We start from the raw sequence: 21589 nt of genomic DNA on the forward strand, positions 1-21589 counted from the left end.
AAGCCAAAGCTATACTTTCCATTGCCCAACCCGCACTTGACCACTGTGCTGGATGTGGCAGATCATTCGAACTGGCTGCTGAACACCCCGGAGCACCTCAACCTCATACGCCAACGCGCACCGGCATCACAGGCAGGACGGGCAGCGGCAAGAGATGAAGCTGCAGAGGAGGAAGCAGCTTATGAAGCAGGGGGCGACGTGCCCCAAGAGTCTGAGGCGGGGACTTCATCCTACTTTCCCCACCATCATGCACCTCCGCCGCCGCCCGTTGGATACGATTTCAATGCCATGGAGCAGCGGCTCTACGGCCACATGGATGCCGGCTTTGCCACGATGCAGCAACACATGTACGGCCACATGGATGCAGGTTTCCAAAACCTGCAAACCAACATGTACGGCCACGTGGACACTCAATTCGCTGCATTCCAGAGGCAGCAACAGGGCTACTTTGATGCCCAATTTGAAGCCGAGCGCGCTGCCCGCCTACGGCAACATGAGGAGTATATGCGCCAACATGCGGCGTATATGAGGTCGATGAATGATTTTGCAAAAAGAGATAGGATTTACTCGATCATTTTGTCTAAATAAATTTTTTACAAATAAAGTTCTCAAAATTCTGATTTTGCAAAAAGAGATAGGATTTATTTTCATAAATAATAATTGCTCAATTGATTAAGTTTAATTTTATACTCACTTCTTCCCACATTAATAAGCCATAAGGGTCGGACATAGATTTTAAGAAATAAATAATTTATACTAATAAAATAAGAGAGAGAGTACTTGTTTTTTTTTTGTTTTTTTTTTTAAGATATGTTTTTCAACAAAGTGAGAGAGATAATTATGAGTGGATCACATTGACATATGATTTAAATAATGGGTTATATGATTGGCTATGTAATAAGCTTCCAATTTAGGAAATGACCTATTAAAATGGGATGTCCAAATAAGGAAATGTGACCCATTAGTATGCAACGGCGGGAGTAATATTGAATAATAATGTTCCGTTATTTTAGTTGGGTTTCGATTTTAATAAAAAAAAATAATTTGAATATACTCCCTTCGTCCATGAAAGAACTTCCTAGGAGGAGTGGCACGGGTTTTAAGAAAAAATATTGTTGAGTGTATTGAGAGTGGATAAAAGGTAGTTGAGTGTATTGAGAGTGGTGAAAAAGTGTTATAATTAATATTGGGAGTTGTGAAAAGTGAAAAGTAAGAGGATTATAAGTGGTGGGGTATATTCCAAAAATAGGTAGGAAGTTCTTTTGTGGACATCCCAAAAAGGAAAGATAGGAAGTTCTTTCGTGGACGGAGGGAGTATATGACAACATTCATATTTATTTGCATTTAAATTTTAATTTGTATTTTTTATAGACAAATAATTTTTTATCAATCGATTAGTGGGAAAAAATGGGGTTGAACATGGTATAATTACCATATAAATTTTAATTTGTATTTTTTATAGACAAATAATTTTTTTATCAATCAATTAGTGGAAAAAAATGGGGTTGAACATGGTATAATTACCATTTAAATTCAAATAGACGTGCTACTACAAAATTAAACTGTTCAATTTACTTTTTTATTTTATTTCTAAATAGGATCAATAATGATTCTCCGATTAATGATTTTTCAATGGTAATTTTGATGCTTAATATATACGTAAATCTAACATAAAATTTAATTAAAAATAATAATAGTAGATATGTTAATATAAGTAAATATAAAAAAAATAACACAAACATAACTACAAATTTAATATTTAAGATGATATAATTAATTATTCATCTATAAATTTATATTAAAAATATTTTAACCTCTACTTCAAAAATAATATTTTTAAATTAAAGAACTTTGAAATGAGCTAATATAATAAAAATATAAAATAAAATTATTTAAAAAAAAGAATAATAAAACAACCGCAAAAGAAGAAGAAGAAGAAGAAGAAGAATGGACATAGGAGAGAGGAGAGAGGAGAGAGAAGAAATGAAAGAGAAAAAAATTAATTTTATGATTTCAAACTACAATAATTTTTTCGAGTTAATTTATTTTATGTAAAATTTACATCAAATTAAAGATCTTGTCATGATCTTTAATTTAACATCCATATTAAATATTTTTCATGAAGAGAATTTGATTATTTTTAAAAAGAATAAAAAAAGAAAGTGAGAGAAAAAATTGGTGGATATCAAAAAATACTATAGACTGTGACTTGTGAGAAGTGAGAGAAGTGATAGACGTGTGAGTTGGTTAGCTAGGAGAGAGAAAATGTGATGAAATAAGTGAATAAGTGATATAAGGAGAGAGAAAATTGGCGGGTAAAACTATCCGTTGAAAACTGGTGTTTCATATATATATAGATATAGACTAGTACACCATCCATGTAATGCATGATAAATATCAAAATTAAACAATATATTTAAATAAATAAATGTAAAATATGTGTTAAAAATAAAATAAAATAATTCAAATCAATTACTCAATAAAATTCAAAATTTAAAAACGTAAATTTTTAAATTTGTACAAAGTGTAATGAAAATTATAATTATTAAATAATTTTAAATCATTTAATAATAAAAATTAACATTAGACATTATTATTATGTAGTATTACACGTGATAATAAATAAATAAATACATATTTTTATATACAAACATAAATAAAAATTTGAAAAATTTTAACCAAGAGAGAGAAAATAAATATTCTAAAGTTTTCATAGCTTATTCATTTTAAATTCATTTTTAATGATTTTATACCGTATTAAATATTTTGTCACGAACTTAAATTTAAGGTGCATATTAAATATTACTCATTCCATCCCACAAGAGTGTGCATAACTTTTGAAGGCACGAGTTTTAATAAAATATTAGATGAGTGATGAGTGTAGTGAGACTTGAAAAAGTGATTCACTCTATTATAAATGCTGCAATAGAAATTTTATTAAAAAAAGAAAAAAGGACAAGAAAACCCCAAAAAGCACAGACGTTAATAAAAGGTTGGATCACAAAGGAACCGTATCAAGGCAAAACAAAAACCACAAAAAACCCCGCAAAGGATTACAGGTGAATAAAAGAAAAACAAAACTAAGAGGAGAAATTAAAAAAAAACGTCCTCGTCCCCAACATCTTCGTCATCTAACATATCTGCCCATTTTTCGTGTTTCTTTTTTGTAGAGACCACAACCGACATAACTCGGGCTGCTTCGGAAGAAGAGTGAACCACAAAGCTTTGCAGGATCGCCCCTCCAGCCTGAGCATGCTGCACTTTATTAAAGAACTCCATTGGCAACGGAGCGTCAAGAACGGTGTTCTGCAAAACGACACCAGTAGCACGGCCTGCTGGTTTTTGGAAATCTAAAGACATGTCATTCTTGATTATACGCCGGAGTCGGTGCTTGATAGAGGAATCAGAAACCTTCCCCTTCTTGGTAGCCCCCTTAGGTCGCCCTCGGCCGCGAGGTATGGGGGAATCCTCCATCGTCCCCTTGCCTGGCGTCACAATCAAGGCCAAATCAAAATTGTTATAGTGCATCGGGGTGACAATAGTGGCAGTATCTGTCGGTCCATCAGAAGGATGAAAGTCCGAGGAATGAGGTGCCGAAGCTGAATCATTGAAGATGACAATCTGTTTGTCATCCTCAGACCGAGCCGAGATCGGAGAGTTGTCCATATCATCATCTTCCACATCTTGAACGCTTCCTTCCTGAAAGATATCCAACCCCTTCCCATTTGCAACTTCCAAATCAAGCTCGTCATCCAACAGAGCAAAGGGATTGGAGGTCGAAAGCCCAGCAGTAACAACCGCTGCCGAAGTCCCGATTAAATCACGAGAGCAATTCTCGCCTACATCATCTCCCCGCCCATTGACGGGAGAAGTTCGAATGTCCGCAGGTTTGGGCCGCCAAAGATCCACATGATGCCCACCAGTTTTCCTTTTCCTTTTTCTGCTTCTGCCACGGGACTTTCGACCATCATGCCCATTGTGGTTGGACGGAGAGTCAGGGTCCTTCACCGAGCTAATTTTCCTGCAATCTTCAGTAGCATGGCCAACCATAGAGCAAATACAACAAAAATATGAAAAATTCTCATATCCAAATTCAATCTCATATAAATCATCATCACATCTCATATCCATAAAATCTGGTATCTTTGCAGCAACATTCATTTCGACAAGAACACGCAAAATAACCCACAGAAGCTCTAGCAGCCATACCATCAATGATAATAGACGTACCAACATGCCTAACAATGCCAGCAATAACCTCAGGATGCCATAATTCATGTGGGAGATTGAAAATGTGAAGCTAAACCTGAGCAGTGGAGGAAACCAGCTTGTTGGGATTGAAATTAGGAGTCCAGGCCTGAAGAAAGATAATCCCGACACGAAGCCGCCATGCAGACTTGGCAAAAGCAATCGCATAATCCTCTAATGAGGAAAACTTCAAGGTGAAATATTCCTTGCCCAGATGAATGACCTCCCACGAGGAAGAAGGTTGCCAGAGGCCAGAAAGTTCAGAATAAAGATCCGCCGCAGACCTCGGCGAATCTCATTTGCGAAGAAAAACTCTACCATGAATGGCATGCTGAAAAGATCTTATTTGCCGTTGATGAAAAGTAGAGGATAACGTAAGGACCGGCCTATCTCCCTCCAACAAAGGTTTCAACACAACATAATCATGAGCCGGAACATCAGCAGGACGTCTCGAAGAACACTTAATGGTCTCAGCAAAAGACTTTACCGGGGAAACATGCTCCACGGAATGCCTGCCGGCTATCGAAAGCCCACTCCCGTGTTAAGAGCGCTCGACGAGGACGCAGCCGAAAAAGTGCCCCCAGGACCTAAACCAACCACTTGGAGATATTGCAAAGTGCCCCGATCAACGATGGAATGGCCGGAGCAAACCCTAGGTTGGTGCTTAAAGGTCGGAACTGGAAAAGAGGAAGGATCAGACGAGACGCCGCGTCGAGCAGACCCTAACGAACCTGGACCCTCGCCACTCAACTTCGTAGAACCCACCAGAGGAAGAGCTACGCTAACCCTAGAAACCGGGTGTAGCGCAGCATCAGAGATCAGCAAAATCGACGCCGGGGACATCCCCACCGGGAACGCCGACTTGCTGTCGGTCGTAGAATTTTGAGAAAGAAACCTAGCCGCCGCCTACATACAATCTGTTGCCAAAACCTCCGGAAACAAATAACAATCCCGCAAAGAACTCTGTTAAACTAGCAACACCCCGGTCGGTGGCAAAGAGATAGATGTCGGAATCTGATCAAGCGAAGCAACCATAGAGTCGGAAGAAAAACCCACAGCAGTAACCAACGGAGGGAAATCCGAAGAACAAAAGGACGCCATGAAGCAACCGGCCGGAGAGAACCAAAGCCGGCCGGTCGAAAACGGACGAAAAACAGCCGCCTAGGCGGCGACGGTTAAGCACCCGCGAGAAAACCTAATTTCAAAAAAAGGGGTGCAACACAAGAACTTCCCAGGGGATTCACTCTATTATAAATAAGGGTAAGAAATCAGGAGTTATTGGTGGGGTAGTGTTCAAAAATGACAAATGCACACTCTTGTGGGATGTCCCAAAATAGAAATAAGGGCACACTCTTATGGGGCGGAGGGAGTATTTCACAAATCAAATTTGACTATGTTTAGAAAAGAATTAAGTTATATAAAAATTAGAGATAAAAATAGTGAAAAAAAAAATTATAGGAGAAGAGAGAAAAAAAAAATGGAGGAAAAAAACTCCTCTTTTATATACTCCCTCTGGTGAAGCATCCTAGAACACCTAAAATATTTACTCATTAAAAGGCTATAAATGTGTAACCTGGATGGTCGAGATTGTTCACGGATTGGAAGAAAACTCTTGAAGCTTTTGAAGGATTTCAAATAAAAATAGAGAAAAATAGTCGTTGTATTAATATTGCGTGTGTATTCAAATTAGGTGAGCTAACTATTTAAAAGAGAAATACAAGGAGGGTAAGATAGTAAATTTAATGTAATTCACGTACTCTTCATGTAACAGCTACTGTTTCTATCACTATCGTTACATATCCTACTATTAAGTAACTTGCGGCTTTTGTCGGGTGTCTTCTTCGGTAGTAAATCAGTGCTAACTTCTGAAGCCACATGATTGAACTGCACCGTACCTTCTTTCATTCGTCACTGCGCTGGATCTTTCCTCTGGATGACTTCGTTGTTGGCTTGGCCTCGGTCTCTCTTTATTTTAAGGAAGGTCTCTCTTAAGTAAGGTTGCATAGTGTTTATATTTGCGCTGAATAGAGCCACCCCTTAAAAGGTGTGCGTCGTAAATAAGAAGGCCCGCAGAAGCCCAAAGAAAACCCATAAACATTGGCCCATGTAGGTGTTTTCAGATCAACGGTACGGCCTTAGAGAAAATAAAAGACAGATGATAAATTCCTCCATTCGAATATTCATAGAAAAACCCACAAATTTCTAGGAAATAAACACATAAATACATAATAGATCTTACCGTAATTCTCCACGGTTTGTCTGAAATTCTACCACCGACCATAGGTTCAACTCGCCGCAATAAAACCCTATTTGTTTGAGTCTTATTCTCGAATCATTAACGAAAGCAAGACATTAGCATATAAACATAAATCATCATTAACTCCCGGTTTATCTCCCAAAATATTATAAATAAATGTTAAATCACATGAATCAATCATCAATTAACAAGAACGTAACTAAATATGCAGTTTTCGCAAAATTATACGTAAATCGACAAGTAGTTAACATATGCACCCAAGCAAAAACAAGCATTAAAAGAAAAACAATAGACTCGCGATTACTAATCCACAGAGAACATTACTTCAGGAAGAATATTAAACAGAATAACACGAAAACTCTTACTAATCTCACGCCTCAACCCATAATTTCCCACAGACAGCGCCAGTTGGTAAAGCATTCTAAAACACCTAAAATATTCATTAAAAGGTGTTGGGAAAATAATAGAGGATATTATTTCCTTGTTTTGATGATACCAAAATATTTAGTTTATTCTTCACTAGACTAGAGTATTTCTGAACTCAAGTGTTAGAGTTCATTTTATTAGCTAGACTGAAGACTGAAATGGCAAAGACTGAAAACGAAGTACTGAAGAATGAAGACTGAAGTACGAAAGACTGAAGACTGAAGTACTGAAGACCGCTGACTCGCACTGAAGGACGTGTGTTGGGAACTTTATGAAATATTCTAGCCCTAGTTTTGATGATACCAAAATCCTTAGGTTTTCTTCGTAATAGACTAGAACTTTCCGAACTTAATTGTTGGAGTTCACTTTCTAGTTTGTCTAGTGTTCTGAAGACTGAAGACCGGAGGACTGAAGACTGAAGACTGAAGAACACAACTGAAGTTGCAATAAAATGTCAAGTCAAATACTAATGTTTTGACTGAATGAGTTTCTAACTAAAGAATCAGTTATGACTAATTCATCAATGCTGGCAGCGTGAATTTTGCGCACTGATACTAAAATCAAGTATTAGTTGACATTCTTTCTCGGACTGAAACTCTAGAGTTAAAAGGAAGCCACGCACTTTCAAGTACAGCCGCATTAAATGCAGAGATATTGAGGATCGTCCTTTCTCTGCAGAGCATTCATTTTTGGTGATTACTTTTCAGAGGCGCCTTACCTCCTGTACATGAGACGTCGTTTTTCACTAAACAAGGAACCTCGAAGATTGAAGCCTCAGCCAAATTCGAAACACTCTCACAACGGATGAATTCTTGAAGACCATCTCTGCCAACGGATCTATTCAAGACCTCTCCTATAAATAGAGCTCGAGGATCACTTCAACCTTCACCGATTTAGAAGCACAAGCTGAAACGCTGCCCAAACTGCAACTCAACCATTCAAAGCCTTCAAAGATTTGAATCGAAGAAGAGAATACCCAAAGTCCAAAATTAGACTACTGATTTCATACATTCTCTTAGATCCTTAGGCAAATACATTGTATATCCAAAGCCTAAGTTTCGATTACAGAGAGCCTGTTCTCTGTGATCTAGTTGGTAGTTCGAACCTCCTTTCAATTGAGCGAAAATAGTGTTTGAGTAGAGCGGAGTTCAGACCAGTGTTCTGACTCCAAAAGATCTTAGCCATGAAAAGACATTGTTGTGTCTTAGCGTGCTGAGAGTGAGCGAGAAATCCAACCCAGTGTGTTGGTACTGAAAATCTGATTTTCAGTTGTAAGGTTTGTTGTGCACCCGTAAGCACTAGCCCAGAGCGTTTGTCAGTGTGATCAACTGACCGTGGACGTAGGAACTTGTTCCGAACCACGTAAAAATCCTTTGTCGTTTATTGCTTTCAGTTTTACTTTCTTATCTGTGCACAAACATCTCTTTAACTGAAACTAATTAACTGCAAAGTGAAACTATAATCTGACAACGTGATAATCAAAGGTTATTTCAAAAGATAAGTTTTCTACTGTCAGTGTTATTAGTCTAACTGATAAATCTTCGGATAATCAATAAGATTCATAACACTCATCTATTTTAAAATCAAGACTGAACCCTTAATCAAATATCAGTTAAAGCCTTGTGCCTAACTGATATCTTTACTGAAGTAATTTCAGTATCAGTCTTCAACCTTTGTTTAACTGAGTTTTCGTTAACTGTCAGTATCAGTTGATACTTTTTCAGTTAACTTCAAAAAGTTGTTCTGTGTTTTGAAAAATAGCCTATAGGTGTATTTCCTCCCCCATACACCTATTCTAGACCTTCCGGGACCTAACAACGTGTATGCTGAAATATCAGTGTTAGGGAAACACTAATACATGCCATGTTGGATAAAGCAGGACTGATACTTAAGTAAAGTGTCAGACAAAAACCTCGGACTGATTATCTATCCCAAATTGATTTTCAGTTTAAGGTTGTCTCACTCATTTTAAATGAAGCCACGTGGAAAGTCAATAAGGACGATAACATTTAATTCACAGATTTGCAGAATCGCCCTTTAGAATACAGAGTTTCTTTTTACGTGCTGCTTTACTCTGCAGCACCCTCTTCCTCAGATGAAAGGACTGTACTTTGTTCATTGTGGAGAGAATGAAAACTGAGGACCTTAGCCAAATTCAAATCTGAGTCACAACGGCAGAATTCTGAAGACTGACCTCCTCCAACTGATATTTCGAAGGACATTGCCTATAAATAGAGCTCAAGGATCAAACTCACTCTTCACCGATTCAACGCATAAAGCCGAAACTCTGTCGAACTCAAGAGTCAAGCTAACTCATTGCAATCAAGTTTAAATTGAAGAACAGAATCCCTACTGTTGTAAAATATCAGTCTTCACTGATAACATAAATTCACTTAGTTGTTCTAGGCATAAACTTTCCCATCCTAAGCCTAAAAACTGATTACTGAGAGTCTGTTCTCAATAATTCTAGTTGAAAATTCGAACCATTTTCAAAGAGAGAGAAAAGAGTGTTTGAGATAGTATTCGAGACAGGTGTTTGAATCCATCGTCCGGTGGGCTAAGGGGGTTTGGGCCGAGCTTCCTAATTTGTAGCCTCGTCAAATTTCAGGCCGATTTGATCCTAAAGCTTGGTGTGCCAGGCCGCAATGGCCCAACCCGACCCATTCGCCACCTCTACATTGAGCTATTTATAAGTGCATTAACATTGTTGCAAAGTGTACAATGTACTCCCTCCGTCCATAAAAAATAGTCCTAGAAGGAGACAACACGAGTTTTGATGAAAATTGTTGCCTTTATTGTGCGTGGAGAAAAGGCCCCACTAAAAAGGTAGTATTGATAATGATAATTAAATGTATTGTGAGTGGAGATAAGTGCCCACCATGTGATAAAATGTTTTCAAAAGTGAAAAGAGAATAAATTTTGTGGACGTCCCAAAATGACAAAAATGGACTACTTTTTGTAGACGGAGGGAGTAATAGTTAGTAATATATTTTTATTCAAGGCGATTATTATTTAGATAGATATTTGTTGCACATAAGTATTTATATAGGAGCACGAATATAATATTGGAGTTTCATTAAGATAGTCTAGCGTATTTTAATGATATATTTATTGTATAAAAAAATATAAAATACAAACAATATTTTTCGATAAGTTAGGTATCGCATTGTCAATAGTTTTAGATTGAGGCATTTTTTAGAATTCATTAAAATGATGGGATATTAAGTCTTTGCAACACCTTGTTCAGTGGGATCACTATTTTGTTGTTTCTGGGCAGAAAGTGAACAATGGCAAGAGCTGCTTCTATATTGGTGATCATCATGGGCAGTGGGAGCAGAGTATCAGCGAGGTTGGTGGTTTTCAGCGTGGTACCTTGCTTTTCACCTATCTTGGTATTCTGATCTTTCGTGGCTTCCGGCGTGCTTCTTATTATCTAAGTATTAGAAAAAAGTTGACCGATAGGATTCATAGTTGGTCCCATCGCCATCTCTCTCATGGTGGGCGTCTGGCTCTAATTCGGAGTACGTCAGTGCTATTTCTCTCCACATCCTGCAGGTGATGGAGCCTTTGCAGAGTATCCTCTGGAACTAGGAACAGCTGATTGCCCGATTTTTTTGGGGTTCGGTGGGTGAGTAGAGAAAAATCCACTAGATTAGCTGGGAGCATATTTGCATGCTTTTGGCAGAGGGAGGTCTCGGTATTCAGCGTTTCTCTGATTTGGTTCGTTCCTTCAGCTTTAAGCTATGGTGGCGCTTTCAAGTTAGAGAGTCACTTTGGGCTAGATACATGTGGGCTAAGTACTGCACTGACCATTTTTCTAAAATTCGCATTACACTATGCATGTGAGTCCTATTTGGCGTCGCATGATGCGCATTTCTGAGTCTACTCATGGTCATATTATGTGGTCCCTTGGGAATGGTAGGATTAGTTTCTGGGATGACATATGGTTCGGGGACCGCCTTTTGAGTTCATATAGTCATCCCGGAAATGGTCGCATTTTACCTCGTATTTGTGATTTTTGGCATGATTTTGCTTGGGATGACACTCGCTTGAATGAGTTATGTAATGTTCATGATATTCCTATTAATTTGATTGATTCTCTGAGCCGAATACCGATTGTGATGGGGACGGAGGATGTGATGCATTGGGATCTCACCAGCCACGGTGAATTCTCGACTTCCTTTGCCTGGGATCTTATTCGGCGACGGCTGCCCTCGCAGACTTTGTTTTCTGATATTTGGAGTGATTGTCTTACTCCCACCATGTCTGTTTTCCTTTGGCGTCTGCTTTTTGACCGTCTTCCTATTGATGGTTGTCTCCAATCGCGGGGCATCTCTCTTGCCTCCATGTGTTTCTGTTGTATGTCTTCTCAGTCTGAGTCGTGTCTGCATGTGTTCTTGTGGAGTGAAGCTACTTGGATTGTGTAGGCTCATTTTGACTCTTGATTTCTTTCTGTGCACACACCTTCTCACACGAGCACTGATATTGCACGTAGATTAGGTCACTGGCGGCGCGCCTTCACCAGGGAGGACAAGCGACACATTTCCTTTTTGATTCCTTGTTTGATTATGTGGTTTCTTTGGACGGAACAGAATAGTCGTAAGCATAGTGCTATTCCTTTTCGTCATTCTCAGGTGATTTGACAAGTTTCCCATCACCTTCAGCTTCTTATTGCGGCGGGAACTCTTATTGACATTCATTGGCGAGGTTGTGCTCCTCTGGTTGATTTCATGCCTTCAGCCTCCCCTGTGAGGAGGACCTTTCGCTCCACTATGGTGCGTTGGGTCCCCCCAGATTCTCTGTGGGTGAAGCTAAACACAGATGGCTCTTATAATTCCGCAATGTAGCTTGGAGCCGGTGCAGGCGTGATTCATGATCATACGAGAGCTCTTCTTACTGCTTTCTGTTCCCCTTGTACTGTCTCTTTCAGTTTTGAGGCTGAGTTATTTGCCTTGCTTGATGGTCTTAGATTGGCTATCCCTTTTTCTGATCATATCTGGGTTGAGTTGGATGCTGCAGCGATTATGTTGCTCATTCAGCTTCGGCTGGTTCGTTTTACTCACATTCATCTGGAGGGAAACCGACCTGCTGATTTTATGACGCGACGAGGACATCAGGCTCAGGAGTTATCTACTTTTGACTGTTTCTCTGCTCCTAGGTATTTCCTTACTTTGGTTAGGATGGACTAACTTGGTTATCCTAACTTCAGATTCTGTGTCCATGATGATAGTTCATTTTGGTTTGTTTCTTCTTTGATGTTGCTTTGCCTACTGTGTGGAGCCATTTTTTTGCTAGCCCTTTAGATGTCTTTAGCATGTTCTTTCTCCTATTTTCCATGTTGTTTCCTTTGGGTGTTGCCACTTTTGAGCAACATCATGTTTAGAATATTGGTTGATGGTTATTTACAGGTTGGGGGTCTGCCCCTCACTATTCGGGTGGTGTTTTTTTTTAAAAAAAGTGATATTTACCTATTAATAGATGATAGATCCACAATGGCAAGTCATATGGGATATTCAGCATTCCAAGTCAATTTTCGAGAATCGAAAATTTTTTGGGGTAGATTGAGTATAGTTTTTTTTTTTTTTTTTTTTTTTTTTTTTTTTTGAGGAAAGATTGAGTATAGTTTTGATAATATCTTTAGGGTGTGTTTGCTTTTTATCCCTAGTAGAGGAATAACAAAAATTTGTGTCTTTAAATATTTATTTTCTTATCCCACATTTTACACAAACACCATAACAAAAATTTGTGTCTTTAAATATTTATTTTCTTATCCCACATTTTACACAAACACCATTTTTCCTTCCTTATTTTCACGTCAAGGATGGATAATATAATCCCTCCATTTTTGTGTGATAATATTATCCCTCCTAGAAATGAAAATAAAGAAAGAAAAATGGTGTTTGTGTAAATATTAGATAAGAAAGCAAACATTTAGAGGCATAAATTTTTATTATCCCTCCATTTAAAGAGATGAAAAACAAACACACCCTTAGATTAAGAAATTTTTAAGAATTCGCTATATGATAATAAGTGATAGTTATCCAAACCTTCCAAATACTCCCTAAAATGCAATCAAAACCTTAATATCTCCAAAATATTCCCCAAAATGCCATCTCACACAACCCTAACCATCTAAATGTAAAGCCACCCACATCAACTAAAGACAAGTAGAGAGGGATGAACGAGTAAATAAACAATATGACGAGGAAGAATCTCTGCAACATATAATTGTGAGTTTGATTCCCTTCCATAACAAGAAAAAATCAGGTACACAAGGATAACCTCACTCTTTCAGAATAAAGATCTCTAATACACGCATATGTACTCTATGGTGGTCAACGGTTCTCCGAGAAGGTGTCGATGTCGATCTATACACAGCTATACAACACTGGAGTCTAGATTTACAGACTAAAACAAGATAAGGCACAAAGCAATGCAGCAGAAAAGAAAGATCGACACTCTGTTCAGCGACTTGTCCAGCTGAACTTCGTGCCTTCTCAACCTTGGGCTACCATTTCCTATTAGGGGGTAAGAATTCGTGTATGGATAAGCAAACATATTCGAGTCTGAGCTCCCAAACATACCAGCAAACACTATTTCACTGACCATGTTAATTGTCGGACTGAAGAAGCTGGTTGTTGTGGGTGGAGGGATAGAAGAATAGTTACCAAACGGATTGGGGAAGCGCTGCTGTTGATCGAATGTCTGGTTATCCTGATGAAACGGGTTTGGATTATTTTGCTGATTAGAATCGGAAGAAACTGATGCCGAAGTATCAAGCAGGGTATTCAGCCCAAGTGCTGCTGGCCTGGGAGGTACAGTTGAATCCAACTGGCGTTTCTTGGCTTCAGATTCGGATGGAGACCTACCTCGACCATAGAGGGGGACCAAAGAGGAATTAGAGATGAATGCCTTGCAGACTGGACATCTAGGTCGCTCATCTGACTCGAACGACGAGCTCTGAACATGGAGCCATTTATAAATACATGGCCAGCAGTACAGGTGACCACAGAGAGTTACCACAGGTTCGTGACATGACTCTAGACATATATTGCAATCAAAGCCTCCATTTGAGTTTTCCAACATCATAGCAGACTGTGAAACTGAACTCCATTTTTGTTTGTGCGAGACATCACCCTCGGATCCCAAATGCATGGTTGGGGCACCAAAGCTTTGCTCATAAGCCATGATAACTACACAAAGATTTAAAAAAACATACTATTAGGGAAAGAATATATGTTATAGAAAAATAAGTTGGCTACTCGCATTTCCAGGAAAGAATATCTTAAGTCATAACAAATCATGTAATCAAGTAAAACATGAAATAATATAAAGAAAAACAGAAGTAAACCAATCGGAATCATATTGGAGATTTTTAAACAGATAAAATGGCCAAGGCCAATGATAATTTAGAGAAAAAACCGAGACATGTTCATTTTCCAGGCTGGATTGTCTCACAAAGTATTACAGGATTTTATTATCAGTTCATTAAAGAGAAAAAAGAAATAGCGGATGGGTCCCAAGAGTTCCCCATCACTTCAAAATTACTATAAGATGACAATCAAACATACATAACCGATCACCTACCCACCGTGGGCATGCATAACGTGTCCACTATGATGTGACAATTGTAATTATAGTAAGATAATTTTAATTAGAGTAAGATTTATTAGTTATCTTTCCTAATTAAAATTGCCACATCAATGGTGGGCACGTTATGCATGCCCACGGTGGGTAGGTGATCGGTTCTGATCAAACATAATCTCTCTTTCAAAAACTGATCTTGTTCCACTGGGATTGTAAGTGTACCATAGTTGATGGTGTCAATTAAAAAGTTCTACTTGATAATTCGAAATAAATTTTGTAAAATCAAAGACAAAGAGTAGGCTGCCCAAGAAACAAATATAAACAATTTTAAGTGGGAAAAAGAAATTAAAATGAGAAAGAACATGAGACAGCCCTCCTCACTAATCAACCTTAATGAGGATCCAATATCATAAGAAGGTGTTGCTGTTACAAACTTGGAAACTAACCCTCATAATCAGTAATTCTACAGCTCACTACCAACCATGAACGAAATCAATCTCCCATTCTTATAAAACAAGTAGCAACTTTTTCTCACATAAATATCTCGTCCAACATATTTAATAGATTTTCTCCCTCAAATTTTAAAACAAACACTGTCTTTACTATCATATCAAATCTTCCAAAGAAAATCCTCTCTTTTCCAAGACTCTCGGTTCTACAAAATTCTCAAACAAAAACCTTTTAAATTAGAGGATTCCAAAGTGCAATCAAACAAACAAACAAGCAAATGAAATAAAACATTCAATTAACGCATCCAAGATGGTCCAACCCTCGAACCACCTTCCCCTTATTCCAGGCTACCGGAAATGTGGTAGTATTCAGGTTACACCGAGAGCAGTGCACGAAGTTGGTTGGATAATTGTTAACGTGCATCAAATTGGACAACAGGTGTATGAAATACGACAGCCGCAGCACATCTAACATCTAACTATTTTTTTCTCATCCAAAGTCAAAATTCATGAATGCTACCTGTTCTAATCTCTAAGATTCAAATGATACACACACACACACACACACACACACATATATATATATATATATATATATATATATATATATATATATAGAGAGAGAGAGAGAGAGAGAGAGGAAAACTCTAGGTAGATGCAGAACTCTCTAGCTTGGAGCAAAATACAAACACACAATTCAAACTGATACCTGTTTCCATTAAATAAATTGAAACATTCCCTCAGAAATTTACCAGATTTTATCGGTCAACAACCAGCAACACTCAAGGAATTTCATAACTTATCACCCAACAAAAAGAAAACCGCAGATAGAAAGTAAAGCCTAAGCAAAACAAAGGAATCCAATTTAATTTTTAAATCAGCTGAAAAAACAATCAGAAAACAAAATTCACCCACCTTCAATTAAGAAAGTGAAAAAAACTCAAAACAGAGAAATGTTTGAGATCTAAAACCAGGTGATAAAAAAATATGATTAACACAAACAATTCTACGAAATTGAAGAAAACTGTAAAAACCCAAACAAAACGCACAGACATTCCCGAAATGAGAACGGCAACAAACCTTACCAAAATCAACGAAGAGCAGAATGTAGAGAGGGAAGCAGATACAGAAGTTCCAATAGTAGAGAGAGAAACGGAGAACCAATCGGCAGTTTGATGGAAATGAGAAATCGATGAATAAATAAGAAAGTGAATGGGGATAAACGTTCGGCGATTTGAAATGTATAGAGCTGGAGTGTTGATTGGGGAATGGCTCGGGTGCTCCGTGCAGCAGAGGATAATAATTTGCCGGAGCATGTGTCTCCACGCGCCTTTCTTTCACGCCCTCCGTCAATCGCTCCTTTCCAATCATTTTTTGTTTTTTTGTTATCATACACATTGTGGGTTTATTTTCAAATTACTCCCTCAGTCCATGAAAGAACTTCCTAGGAGGAAGTAACACGAGTTTTAAGAAAAAATATTGTTGAGTGTATTGAGAGTGGATAAAAGGTACTCCCTCCGTCCCACCATTTTAGTCCCCTCCCACTTTTCACACATATTAAGAAAATGCATTTAATTTTTATATTTTTATCTTTTATACCCTTATTTATTATTTTCACACATCATTTTCACATTTAAGTGAAGCATTAAATAATGTTAATTTAGTAAAAATAATATTTTTATATAGTATTAATTAGAAAAGTGGACTATCTTTTTGGGACATCTTAAAATGGAATAAGGGACTAAAATGGTGGGACGGAGGGAGTAGTTGAGTGTATTAGGAGTGGTGAAAAAGTGTTATACTCCCTTCGTCCACGAAATGAGTACCCATTTGTGGACGGCACGGGTTTTAAGAAATGTATGGAGTGTAGTGTGAATAGTTTAAGGGTCTTACTTTTTGAGTGTATTAATTAAAGAGATGTGTGGGGTACACTTACCAAAAAAGGAAATGGGTACTCATTTCGTGGACGGACGAAAAATGAAATATGGATATTCATTTCGTGGACGGAGGGAGTAATTAATATTGAGGGTTGTGAAAAAGTGAAAAGTAAGAGGATTATAAGTGGTGGGGTATAGTCCAAAAATAGGTAGGAAGTTCTTTTGTGGACATCCCAAAAAGGAAAGATAGGAAGTTCTTTCGTGGACGGAGGGAGTATGTACTACTCCCACTGTTTCAACGCCGGGATGAAAGCGGTCCGTATTTCTTTTTGAACTGTTCCGAAAAAAATAATGCATTTTTTTAATAATAATTTTACACTATAAACAATATGATTCTATACAATTTTATACTATAATTTTATTCTCCTTAAATTCCGTGCCGAAAAGAAGTGCAACACTTTTGTTGGGATGGAGAGAGTATTATTTATCACTTTTAATTTATTATTTAATTTTAATTTGTTATGCTTTAATATAATATAAAGATAATTAACAAGGGGTCACTCATTCAATTAGGCTTTATAATTATACTATTATATTTATTTGAATTAATAATAGATTATTTGGGTTAACTAATTTAAAGTTAGAATATATAATTTTTTAAATTTTAATTTATAGTAATAAATATTAATTAGAGTTTATAATATTATAATTATTTTATTTTTATACTCCCTCCGTCCACCAATCAACTACCCATTTGCCTCTAAAATTTTGTCCACCAATTAACTACCTACTCTGCTTTTTGGACTTATATACTCTCCCTTACTTTTTAAATTACTACACTTTACCAATTGGACCCACCACACTCTACCATTACTTATCTACTTAATCCAATTTTGATATTAATTAAATGGAGTAGGATATTTTAAATTTCCAATTTATTTATGTCCTGAAAATTTTATTTCCAATTTATTTATTTTCGTATTGTTCAGTATATTTATTTATTTATTTTCGAATTTTCAGTTTATTTATTTTCTAAAAAATTTATTTTCCAGTTTTCAGTTGATTTATTTATTTATTTTCTGAAAATTTTAATTCCAGTTTATTTATTTTTCAATTTTCAGTTTATTTATTCATTTATTTATTTCCAGTTCATTTATTTTCTAAATTTTCAGTTTATTTATTTATTTCCAGTTTATTTATTTTTCAGTTTTCACTTTATTTATTTTCTGAAAATTTTAATTCCAGTTTATTTATTCATTTATTTATTTCCAGTTTATTTATTTTCTGAATTTTCAATTTATTTATTTATTTTTCAGTTTTCAGTTTATTTATTCATTTATTTATTTATCTTCTAAAAAATTTAATTCCAGTTTATTTATTCTTTTATTTATTTCCAGTTTATTTATTTTTTATTTATTTTCAAATTTTCAGTTTATTTATTTTCTGAATTTTCAGTTTATTTATTTATTTTTCAATTTTCAGTTTATTTATTCATTTATTTATTTATCTTCTAAAAAATTTAATTCCAGTTTATTTATTCTTTTATTTATTTCCAGTTTATTTATTTATTATTTATTTTCAAATTTTCAGTTTATTTATTTATTTATTTATTTCCAGTTTATTTATTTTCGAATTTTTAGTTTATTTATTTATTTAATTTCGTTTTATTTATTTTCTGAATTTTCAGTTTATTTATTTATTTCTAATTTATTTATTTTCTGAATTTTCAGTTTATTTATTTATTTTCGAACTTTAAGTTTATTTATTTTCTAAAAAAATAATTTTTCAGATTTTAATTAATTAATTTATTTATTTTCGAATTTTCAGTTTATTTATTTAATTAATTCCAGTTTATTTATTTTTTATTTATTTTCAAATTTTCAGTTTATTTATTTATTTATTTCCAATTTATTTATTTTCGAATTTTAAGTTTATCTATTTATTTTCTGAATTTTCAGTTTATTTATTTATTTTCAAATTTTCAGTTTATTTATTTATTTAATTCCATTTTATTTATTTTCTGAATTTTCAGTTTATTTATTTATTTATTTTCGAATTTTCAGTTTATTTATTAATTTCCGGTTTATTTATTTTCAGAATATTCAGTTTATTTATCTATTTTTGAACTTTAAGTTTATTTATTTTCTAAAAATAATAATTTTTCAGATTTTAATTTATTTATTTATTTTCGATTTTTCAGTTTATTTATTTATTTTCGAACTTTAAGCTTATTTATTTTCTATAAAAAATAATTTTTCAGATTTTAATTTATTTATTTATTTATTTTCGAATTTTCAGTGTAATTATTTATTTAATTCCAGTGTATTTATTTTCTAAAAAAAGAATTTTTCAGATTTTAATTTATTTATTTATTTTCGAATTTTTAGTTTATTTATTTATTTAATTCCAGTTTATTTATTTTCTGAATTTTTAGTTTATTTATTTATTTATTTTCGAATTTTCAGTTTATTTATTTATTTATTTCCAGTTTATTTATTTTCTGAGTTTTTAGTTTATTTAATTAAAGAGTAAAAAAAGAAAGAAAGAAATTGTTTATTAAAAAAAAAGGAACACTTTAATAAGTCAAGGTATTAAAATAATGTTCTAATGAAAGATTAGTAAAAGTAATCAAAATATATTAACACTACCCTTTTAGTCATTTACACCACCTTTTTCAGCTTTCTTAGTTTCCGTGCCGACCATCAAATAGGTAGTTGATTGGTGGACGGAGGGAGTAAAAAATAATTTTAAAATAAAAAAAAATAACAGTAGTACACGATGATACACACTAAATTGTGGGATAGAGGATCTCATCCGGTTTATTTTCACATATTAACATGTTCATAAAACTAGTATGGATTCATTTATTGTAATTTAAAATGGATTTAACTTTTAAATAACTAAAAACTCTTAATAATTTATATCATTTTAAGCTAAATATTCTAGTAGTGAAAATCAAATAATTCAATCATACTCTCTCTGCCCACAAAAAATAGTCACTTTTTGTCATTTTGAGATGTCCACAAAAATTAGTCTATTTCCATTTTTAGAAACTTTCTATCATATGGTGGGTCTCATTCTCCACTCACAATACAATTAATTATCATTATAAACACTACTTTTAAGTAGACTCCTATCTCCACACACAATACAATAACTATTTTTATTAAAATTCGTGTCATCCATGTTAGGACTATTTTTGATGGATGGAGGGAGTATATTTTATTAATCATAAAAAATATAAACATTCATTAAACATTAAGCTTACAATAATTTGGCGTTATTATCTTTCCGAAAAAAAATCTTTATGTTATACTCTTTTCGTTCCCCATACATATGCATAATTGATCACGATACGATTTTTAATAAAAAAAAATTATTTAGTTTATTCGCTTTCATATTCTTCATTCTTACGCCTAGAATAATTCGTAGTTAGAGATTTATTTCCAGTTATCATCAATTACTGAAAGTTGCTATTTATTGCCTAGATAAACTTTGGATTTATGATTTCAATACAGTAGTTGTTATTTCTTTCTGGATGCTCTTTAGATTTATTCTGCTTAATAATTTCGTTCACTGTCTAGATAATTGTTATTTTTATTGCGCCATTATTTTAATGAATTACTGATTTTCCTCAAGAACCCTAGCGTAGATTTACATGCTATTTCTTTCCTGCTTATTTATTTTAAATCCTTGCCTAGATAATTTTACATACTTTATTTCAATTACGCATTAGATAAGAGAGAGGGAGAGGGAGAGAGAGATAGAGAGAGAGTCAGACCCAAAATCTTCATTAGAGTGTTTAGGTTTATTTTATGTTATCTGTGTGCAACACGATAGAACACTCTGTTTAGCCTTCCTTAAGAGACGACTTGGGTTAGTTTATTCCACTGCAATTGATCTCGTATGATTGCGAGTTAATTCATAGGTATTTTGAGTTGAGTCATCGGCAGACAACGAGTGAGGGCTCGTTGTTGTTGCATGCCATGGAGGTATACAAGATACGTGAGATGAGCTTGATAACCAGTTGAAGTAACTTTTGGAGAATGTTACTTCAACTTGTATCCTCCTGAAGCTTAGAAGCTTCTTGGCGCCTGGCATAAGGATGGAAGACACTATTTATCGCTGGATACAAATGAGAGAAGAAAGAGACTTGACTTCGGAGAAGTGTTCCGATCCAGTGGAATGGTCCGGCGTAGACCAGGTGTGCGAGCATCATTTTCCCACTCCATGACTTCTTTGTCATTGATCTCTCCATGGTCGGAACAAGAGTTTTCTGTAGAAGGAAAGTGTTCTCACAGAAAAGTCTGTGGAAAATTGTAAGTTGTGATGAAGAAAAGTTTCAAGGCATAAGGTATTTAAAATGCTTGAATTGTGAAGATTTTTCGATTTTGGTGCCTTAAATCAATTTTAATAGAAAACTTCACGTCCGATGTCTCTGCAGAAGACGTATGCCTCAGAAAGGTAGAAAATGAATAAAATCATTGCACATTGTCAAATCAGTGAGATTTTCAAGATTTTATTGCAGAGGCAGAAGAGTTGAAATGATTTAGGCAAAAGAAAATAAGAACCACTGAAAATATTTTAAATACTACTAAAGGCACTTGTCCAGCAAGGATATTTCATTTTCCGGTTTCCAATAATCAGTTAAAGCAATTTAAAGTAACTGATCAGTTAGAGAAAAGATTTTATGAACTTAAAGACTCAGAACTGATTTAACTGAAAGATATTATTTTACTTTAAGT

At 35.1% G+C, this 21589-nt stretch overlaps 1 protein-coding gene across 2 annotated transcripts; it reads right to left on the reverse strand.

Moving 5' to 3' along the window:
* Window positions 1–13147: 13147 nt before the first annotated feature.
* On the reverse strand, window positions 13148–16319 carry LOC131013300 (E3 ubiquitin-protein ligase RMA1H1-like). 2 transcript variants are annotated; one of them, XM_057941370.1, is made up of 2 exons: window positions 16053–16319; window positions 13148–14124 (listed from the first exon to the last, which is right to left on the reverse strand). In XM_057941370.1, exon 2 carries the CDS (start codon window positions 14117–14119, stop codon window positions 13340–13342), a length of 780 nt encoding a protein of 259 aa, XP_057797353.1. In that variant the 5' UTR covers window positions 14120–14124; window positions 16053–16319; the 3' UTR covers window positions 13148–13339. The 2 variants fall into 2 exon arrangements, with proteins under 2 accessions (XP_057797353.1, XP_057797354.1); XM_057941371.1 differs by having other exon boundaries at window positions 16048–16315.
* Window positions 16320–21589: the final 5270 nt, after the last annotated feature.

This window comes from Salvia miltiorrhiza, chromosome 2 (genome assembly GCF_028751815.1).
Source record: "Salvia miltiorrhiza cultivar Shanhuang (shh) chromosome 2, IMPLAD_Smil_shh, whole genome shotgun sequence".
Classification (NCBI taxonomy): Eukaryota; Viridiplantae; Streptophyta; class Magnoliopsida; order Lamiales; family Lamiaceae; genus Salvia; species Salvia miltiorrhiza.

What these genes read in the sequence shown, in the direction of transcription:
- LOC131013300 (XM_057941370.1), bottom strand. Translation starts at nt 14,119, where the DNA reads ATGGCTTATGAGCAAAGCTTTGGTGCCCCAACCATGCATTTGGGATCC.